General features: G+C 40.9%; 1 protein-coding gene across 1 annotated transcript; it reads right to left on the reverse strand.

Moving 5' to 3' along the window:
• Positions 1-525: 525 nt before the first annotated feature.
• On the reverse strand, positions 526-9,240 carry naa35 (N-alpha-acetyltransferase 35, NatC auxiliary subunit). The gene is made up of 23 exons (XM_010732473.3): positions 9,110-9,240; positions 7,185-7,313; positions 7,041-7,074; positions 6,789-6,903; positions 6,619-6,693; positions 6,128-6,295; positions 5,868-5,934; positions 5,682-5,725; positions 5,532-5,582; positions 5,089-5,172; positions 4,827-4,941; positions 4,381-4,559; positions 4,065-4,124; positions 3,772-3,878; positions 3,592-3,658; positions 3,281-3,379; positions 2,883-3,061; positions 2,607-2,743; positions 2,440-2,507; positions 2,194-2,334; positions 1,900-2,022; positions 1,609-1,689; positions 526-1,067 (listed from the first exon to the last, which is right to left on the reverse strand). Exons 2-23 carry the CDS (start codon positions 7,303-7,305, stop codon positions 1,008-1,010), a joined length of 2,175 nt encoding a protein of 724 aa, XP_010730775.1. The 5' UTR covers positions 7,306-7,313; positions 9,110-9,240; the 3' UTR covers positions 526-1,007.
• Between the last annotated feature and the right edge of the window lie 81 nt (positions 9,241-9,321).

A 9,321-nucleotide genomic window follows, 5' to 3' on the forward strand; every position in this document is an offset into this window, starting at 1 on the left:
CTTTTATACGAGAGCATTTAGTTGACCTGTTTATGTTCTATGTGACAGTTTATTCAAATTTTTATTGATTTATTCCTTTTAACTTATTTGTTTTATTGCATCCTGCTTATTGTAAAGAACTTTGAAACTACATTTTGCAGCATTATTATATAAAGTAGTAGCACAACGCAAACCCTCATTGTCTGTGTGAATATTATATGAATATTATATCTCTTATTTCTGTACCAAAAGATACAAATCTAGAGAAAATGTTTTGGGTTTTTGCGCCCTGAAAAGATTTAGTCTGAAAATGTGAAAATCTTTCCAGAAAGTAATTAAATGACATAATATTAGAACCACACAAAGACGTTTTATTGTGTGACAGCTGGAGCTTTTCAGTCCTCTGGAGTTGCTGGTATTGTTTTTCAGGAAGCAATGCGGATGGTTCCCTGGCCTGGACAGGAGCTCTACTGTACCACTCATGTTAAATTGTGAATTTGGGATGTCTACAAACGGGTGCTGTACAAGGTATGACAGGATACTGTAGTTTTTTTTTTTAGGACCAACATTTTCATTCAGATAAGCACATAAATACATCAAAACTTTCATATGTTTGAATGATATGCACCGATTATCAATACAAGACTTTTCTGGAGGCAGCTTATAAAACATTTCATTGGCCAGTTTTTTGCGCAAAAGCACCTTGAATTGTGTCTGACTCTCTCACTCACACACACTCACACACACTCACACCTCAAACAATGCAGATGTAGATATTGTCACTCATTCTGGTTCAGTTGTGAGTTCTCTGGTCTGGATTCTCATGCCACATCTTTCATTCAGGTGAAGACAAAAACACAAAACAAATGGGGTGTGTCAAACACTCCTTTACAGCTAGGTGCGTCACACACATTGTTCAGACATGGACTGGTTCAGGGCCATTGCACACTTGTTAAGGTGAAGGTACGGCCTTTATGGCTGATGGTCTTCATGGTGAAACTCGTATCGACCCGCGCTGCGGAGCAGAATCAGATAATCTTGACCACAGGAAAGTACTTGTGAGCTGAGAAGTCAAATTCTGGGAGCACCTGGGAAAGCAGAAAATTGGCATTTTACTCCAACGGCTGCTACAAAAGACATTAACCAACATTAAGATGAGACTACCACAAGTCAGTGGAATATTTTTTCCTTTGTGCAACTTTTACATCTGCATACAAGTTGCTGATTTGTTTATACTCTTATTGTCTTATGTTATAGTGTCTTATGGCTAACTTCACAGTGTAATACTTATTACATATTCTGCTGCAGGTTCCCAACAGGTGTGTCGTGTTATCGAAAACAAAACTCTAGGATTCGGCCTTCAACTTTTAATTCCCAGCAGATAGAGCAGAGCAGAGGAAGAACACCTCTCCTCCCCCCTCGAGAAGAAAGATAAAGTTATGAATGGACTACTGTCACTGCTGTATAACTAATAATACTGTGTAATAATTAAAAGACAACAGAGTAACAAATTTTGTGGCACACATGGCTGTGAATTTACAGAAATATTGTATATTGTATTACAGAGTATTACAATGACAATGTATCCTTAGAAACCAAACAATAATCCAGGATATGTTATTGTGTTACCTTGGTCTCCTTCTTGTGCCCTCCAGCCAGGAGCTTCATGACTACAATGTTTGGCTTGGCCACCTTCAGTATACGGTTCACCTGTTATCAATCATTAACTGGTTAGTGACAGTTGTGAGCATTGGAAAATTTAAAATGCAAACAGAGGAATTACAGCAGAAAATTATATTGTGAACTGATTTAAGTAACACGGACGTAGATGACAAAATCCTTCCAGGAATGTTCTCAAACAAATATAATCTAAAACAACATAAAACACAAAACGGCATTTAGTTTACAAAAGTTCCTGACCTCGGGGTCCGGGCTAGGCACATTTTCTAGGATGAGTTTAGCCTGCTGGAAGTGTTTGCTGGCAGCCAGGTAGAGGTCAGCAGAGCCGGGTGGGGGATTGTACTTCTTCAGATCAGACATCTCCTGGAAAAGGCAACAAAGGCAAAGTCAGAGAGGAACGAAGGAAATTGTGCAAGTGAAACAAAACAAGTTAAAATACTGGCAACGTGAATATAATGAGTAAAAATAGGAGAAATTATAATAAGTGAAGAGTGGAGGAGAAAGGACAAGAATAATGAGAGCCTGCTCCTTTACCTTGAACTGGATGTAGTGCACAGGTGGCGGGGTGACCACGCTGTTGAAGGGGGCGAAGCGATGCTCATAGCGAACCTGCTCGCTGTCTAACTCAAACTGAGGCTTACGCACCTTCCCGTCCATATCCAAAGCTACCATCGTCTGAGAAGAGAGACAGAGGCAGAGAGAGGATTGGACAATAATGCAGTCTGTGTGTCAAATAGGAGAGAAGAGGGCTCAGAAGAGCATCTGTACTGGATATCCTACCTTGTACATGCCAGCACACATGTTCTGGTATGCTTGACTCATGGTAATTTCTTTGCTGAGAGGGCGAACTGCAGATGAAACCCAAACATGATATTACTACGACAAGCACGTGCATTTTTGTGCAGATTTTAGTCAGTATGGTGTGTTTACACTGTGAGGGTGTGTACCTTTTTTCTTCTTCTTGGTCTTTTTGCTGCTTCGTCCTTTTAGCTGCTCCTCCAGAATCCGCTCCTCAGCCATCTGAGAGGAGTCGGCTCTGCTCAGAGTGGACATCAGCCATGCATAGAGGAACTCTGACAAGTACCTACACTCAAAAACAAACATATTCATTCACAGAAAAGTGCAACTGCAGAGAGATATGATTATGTGTGTGTGTCTGACACTGGGGGAGTTTGCGCCTTTGAGTTAGAGCGAGCAACAACCAAGCGTGTGTGTGCTCTTACCAGTAGATGTAGTAGTACTCATGCATGCTGTACAGCTCCAGTTCAAAGCCACTCAGCAGATACTGGATCATGATCCTCAGGTTATGGTAGAGGATCCAGGTGCCGAGACAGGCTAGATGCTGTCGCTGAGGCTCAAGTTTCATCAGCAAGCTATGCAAGGCTGCGTCCACCTTCTCTGCCTGCAGAGCGCAAAAGGAGAAGTCAGTGGTTGCTTCATAAATTATAAAATTACAATTGCCCACAGAGTGATTGAAAGAAAACCACAACATGGCGATAAGGCGCAAGGGGTTCATCAATATGTAATTAGAGCTTTTACATCAGTATCTGTACCTAGCCAAAGAAAAGTTGTGCTGTGTGGAAAAAGGAGGAGTACAACAAAGGAAAGTGCTTCAGGTCACCTCATCCTGCAGCGTGGCAAACTCTTCAAGAATGTGACCCAGCTTGTCTCTCTGTCGAGCTCGGTTGTGTCCGTGAATCTGGATCAGACTGCAGAATGGCTGTAGGGAGAATTGTCGAGAAAAAACCCCAACAACAAATAGTGAGAGTGAGAGATGCAATTTTACACCTCTCCCCCTAATCTATTCACTTGAAACTCAAGTACTGACTTATGCTGGAATGAAAGCAGCCCACAAAGTTTGCTGAGAGACTAAGGTGTAGAGAATGTACCAGATGTACAGACTCATTCATTTTGAGCAGTAAATGTAAATACCCTAGAGCAGCGTGTAACAAAGGAGTCAATGTAGTCCTTGGCCTGGTGGTTGTTGAACAGACAACACCTGGAGAGAGTGAGACACACAAAATAAGCATCTTGAGACAAAATACAAAGATCCAAATAAACCATAAAATAACTAAATAATCCAAAATTTGTATGACATCAAGACAGACTTACTTATATGACAGGACAGGCGGGCTGACGAAGTATCTCAGAGCATCTTTAATCATATCCTGCATCAGGTGGGTCCCAAATACTTTCTTATTATCAATCAGGAACGTTGTCTAGATTTAGGAAGACAATGAGTTTAACTCCAATACGCTGGGTTTTAAACCAATATATTTTTAAAGGATGAGATTATATGTTAACTTCTAGAGGTTTTTATTAATTGTTACATGTATTAAACTACTAAAAACTGTAAGCAAATTTCAAGGAATCTCTCTGTAGGCAAACTGGCATTATGAACTCACTTGAAGGAGAGATCTGGAGAGCACACAGGGAGACTGCTCGCTGAACTCACAGAAGAAGTCCTGGTGAAACCACAAACAAACAAAAATTCATGTGCCTCTTTCTTTGATAATATACTAGAAAGCATGCACATGTATGGGCTCATTAACTACTTAAAAATCTGTTCATAAATTCTATATTATAAACCATTCCCAGGCCTGTCGTGTATTAGCATTTTTCCTAGGGTGAAGGGGAAGAACGTAATGAAATAGGAAAAACTGCTTATTTAAAAAGGTCACTGGTTCAGAATGTGAAGTAAAGATCCAGACATGTGTTTACCAGTATGCCATGCAGGTTGGTGGTGTTGATCACGTCACAGACTGTCTTGATGCGTTCTATGAGTTTGCCAAAATAGGCCACCATGTCCTCCCTCTTAATGATCTTGGCGTAGCGAGGAAAGGTAGGTGGCAGCAGTCTCTGGTTTACCAGCGGCTCGAAGCCCATCATGATGGGGTGGTCTGCAGCATGCATGGAAAAAAAGGTCACATTAAGTAATCTTCCCCAAGAGGCTGTCTCAGCTAAAAATAGTAGAGCACAGCGAGACATTTTTTTTTTTTTTTTAGCTCTGTGGTTGGAAATATAACGAGGGAGAGGAAGTACATTTAATGTGCACTGTATTATAACTGTCTAGGTTTCCAGGGCGATTACTTAACTGGGTTTTGTAAACTCATGTAAAGCCAAACTGTGCACTTAACTCTACAGGTAAATGGTGTGTGAGCGGTTACCTCCTTTAGTGGTGTCATTCTGTGACTGAATGCCGTGCTGAATACTGGAATGAATGGCTGATAGGAGGTCAGCTGCCTGAGCCACAAGCTTCTGGGCCTCACCCACCGAACTAGTCTGATATAAAAAGATATGAGCATGAACAAAAACATGCATGCAAACCAAGAAGACCAATTTTAAAGATACAGATACTCGACAGGAGAATGTTTTCAAAAATCCACAGGCTAGTCATTAACTAAGTCATTGTCTGATTGTGTGTGTTACCTCTTTCTTGGTAAAAGTGATGAGTGCTGTCAGTAGGAGGCGTGTGAACTTGATTCTGTTGAAAAGTGCCAAACACTGCTGATGCTGGAAAAATAAAGTATAAGAACATTAAACAGACTCACATGTACAAGCACAAAGCCTATGTTTGAGTTTTTTTTCCCCTTGAAACAGCTGGAAATTCCAGAGTCTCAAAAGGTCATACGAGTCCCACACTCTGATAGATAGATGGAAAATAAATTATAGCAGGCAGAGACTGAGGTTTAATTTGTGGCTGAAATGTTCATGCTTAAGTAGGCTTAATTAAACCCTCATCATGCATAATTAAGCAGTTCTACCTGTAGTCCTACATATTTTATGTTAAAACCACATAAGTCAGAAACAGCTAGTGTTTAGCATTCACATGGCCTACGTGCTATTTCGAAAACAGGAATGACCTGATGTACCTCCAGCTCGACCTCCGGGTTTCGCTGCTCACCCTGCCGACTGCGTGTGCTCTGTGAAAGCCAATAAACAACGTAATACTCGACATCTGTATCAGCATTAAATTATTCATATATCAAATATCGTGGCTTAAACTGGACAAGAACATATACCTTAACCTTCCTCTGCAACTCATCTTCCACATCTTTCAGCATACCTGGTAGGAAGAACAAATGAGACAAAGAGATGACACCAGCTATCTTTGTTCCTTAAAACAAACAGTATTAATCTTTAATGGCCTGTGTTGTTTACACGTGAAGTTGTAGACTTAATGAACTATGATACTACAGTACTTGTACCTGTCACCCGCAGGTCTGTGACGTTATTGGCCATCTTGAAGCCATAGGTCATGGCCTGGAAGTCCTCCTACACAGACATATAAATATGGACTCTGAGTTATTGTTGCTTGTGGTAAAAATGGTAAAAACTTAAGCAATACTTCAAATATTTCCACACACATTTGCACATAGATAATGTCTTCTGTCAGCTGAACTGCAGCTTCATAGATGCATACACACACACAGACACAATGACAGACAGAAAGTACAACGTTGCTTACCTCCTCAAACACAGCAGCTTTGTTGACCTTCTCTCGGGCGATGTCACACACCTTCAGGATACCCAGGGCAAAGGCTTTGAGGGCTGGCTCCTCAATCAGATCAGGGTTATGGACGTACAAGCAGGTAAACACAGTCTGCGCCAGGGAGTGACCCTCCAACCATGTGATCTAGGGATACACACAAACATGGACACATGACTACAGGGTGTCCTGCAGTGGTGCTGATCAAAGAGACTTCAGTGACTATATGTGTGGCATGCCACATTTTAAACTCCCTGTGACTTCCTAAGAGGGTTTTCTGTATGCAAACACATTTCTCCAAATTCAACATTTCAGAAATTCCAGCGATCTTCAACAACCGACCTCTGTTCCCACTCTTTGACATTCCTTGAAAATCTGCTCTCCATGGGTCAGTGAAATGCAGACCTCTAGTTACATATTACACAGAGAAGCCACACTGTTTTACTGTAACAAAAAAAAATGAAACTCACCAAACAGCAGAAACATGTGTCTATGATGCCGATAAGTTCAGGAAGACTAAGGTCTTTCACCTTGATGGCACCTTCCTACAACATGAAACACACACAACACAGGAAAGAATTACAAATAACAACTAGGCAGTTAATATTGAAACAGATTAAAGAGGTCAGCGGTACTGTACCTTAATGGCTTGCTCAAAGTTTAGCACTTTTCTGTTGACCTGGTTTCCAATCATTCCTGCGTCCATCTTAGGATCCATCATCTCTATGGCGGACATGGCCTCAAACAGGCCAAACCTTCATGCAAAAAGAAAATTAAGGCAATCAATGATATGAAGTCTATGAAACTATATTTAGACTTTTGCGACACGAAAACTCTCAAATAAAAGTTTGAGCGAAGTATGAGTCTGCACAAAGTATTTTGTCCTACTCACAGTTTGTCATGAAGCAACTCTCCAAGGTTCAACTCTGCATAAATTAAGGATGAGGACCAGGAAAGAGAAACGGGGAAACACGTCAGTTCCTTTTATAACTGCATACAGATGACTCTGTCATACACTCACTGGCAGGGTCCCTACCTTTGCATGCGCCTTTGAATTCATGTGTAATATCAACCCAGTTAGCATTGTTCTTCATCTTTTCTGGGATGCCCAGCCCCCAGCCAGCATCATCATCCTCAACAGCCGACTTCATCACCATGGTGACTACTAGAGAGAAACACAAAGAGAACAATGTGAGAGTTGTTCAGAATATTACAAAATATCAACATTTGTTTAACAACCCGTCAACTTAACCTGGTAACAACTCAGGTAAAAGCATTAGATGACTGGCTGACGTACTGAAGAGCCTCTGGTCTCATGGCGTTGTGAGTGTTAAGCACCTAGCTGTCTTCACATATTTAATAATTACTCAGGAACTAAAAAATATGCACTTACACTCACACCATCATTTATTACATTCCTGCACCTTCTCAATCGGACATTCCTGAGCTTAGCTGGCAAACACTATGCTGGCTGATTAGCTGTAGGCTGTCTCTGTATGTACACCGAGCAGCTGTGGATATTTCAATCATCCCATATGGCCGGGTATAATGTTTCTAAGCTCAGTCATAAATATAGCTCCCTGCTTCCAAGCATTAAAACCCTTCTATTACTTTCCACGGCATGTAAACATATATGAAGCACAGGCAATGCATCGGATTTTACACAGAGAAAAGTGAGAACCTCTGAGCCTTTTAAACCAGGTGCATGTCGGTACTGTGACGGCTTGTGCAGGACTGCATTAGATAAATACTCATGTCCATATATATCTATATTTCTGCAAATATATACACCTTTTAAATATGTATATAGTTATTTTTTTATGTTTTTATGTTATGTTTGCACCTACCTGTCATGTTCCTTGTCTTTTAAACTGTACTCATGTCTATACCTGTATGCACCGGAGTCAAATGTGTACACACACCTGGCCAATGAAGCGATTCTGATTATTAAGGTTTATTAACATAATGATATTTATAGCACATCTATCATATCCATCAAAAAACTTAGACAGAGACATGATAGGGATGCAGCCAGGGACTTGTGTCTCATATAAACATACTTAAATTGATTTGAACTGATCATATACAGCTAAGATAATTACTGCATTTCCACCAGTCTGACTTTGTGAGATGTTTAACGACAGCTGTGTAAAAACAGGAAGATACGTAGCTGTCCTTTGTTTCTTAATTCATCCATCAATCCATTCGTAACCTCGCACCACCATATCTCTCGGATCTTCTCCATGTTGCTGCTCCCTCTATTCACCTGACTGTCCCCTCCGCCCGTCTCACCACCATGGGCAGCTCTGGACCTCTTTACCCCCCCGTCATAAGGAACATCAACTCACTCTGACAATTCAAGTCTGCACTTAAAAACCCAGCTGTTTAAAACAGCCTTTTCCATCGGATTCACTTTCATTGTCCTATTTTAACCTGTTTTTAATGTTGTATTCTTGTAATTTGATACTTTTATGGTTCTTTTTGTTTATTTCTGTCATTTGCTGTCTACTCTCATTTATTGTAAAGGTGTCCTTGGGTGTCAGAAAGGCGCCTATGAAATAAAATGTATTATTATTATTATTATAATTAATGAACAACACAATTTCTAAAAACATAACTCCAGAAAGAGAAAGCTAACCGAGCTGACAGTTACATGTAGGGCAAACACACGGGTGTAACAGTATTGCAGCTTGTTTTACAGTCCCCCTAAAAAGGTGTAGGGTTTACAAAAACACCGAGAGCGGCTCAGCTCAAACTAAAACACATGAGGTTAGTCAGCTAACACGTCAAAGTAGCTTTTAATGCCCGTGTGCTAACAGGCTAACGCTGCCCACCAGTGGATGTTTCCTGCGGACAAAGCCTGAATATCGTCAGTTCAACACGTCCCCGAGCCTGATCGTGTATATAAAACACGCACGCTGTTATCAGACAGCAACATTTTGGTTGCAAACTCGCACGTACCTCAGTATTTTGCCTTTAACATGTAGCTAACAAGGATCCCCTCAAAGACTTGTAGTGATCGGCGCTTGAATCTGACGTCACGGACTGTCAACTGTCAATCTGGGAAATGTAGTTTTTTACGTGCAACGCTCGAGCAGCCGTTTGTAGCTTTTGTCATGCCCGGTGTGGGTATGAATGTTTATAAATGTTACAGTTCGGGTGCTTTTGCACTC

The sequence above is a fragment of the Larimichthys crocea genome, chromosome III (genome assembly GCF_000972845.2).
Source record: "Larimichthys crocea isolate SSNF chromosome III, L_crocea_2.0, whole genome shotgun sequence".
NCBI lineage: Eukaryota > Metazoa > Chordata > Actinopteri > Sciaenidae > Larimichthys > Larimichthys crocea.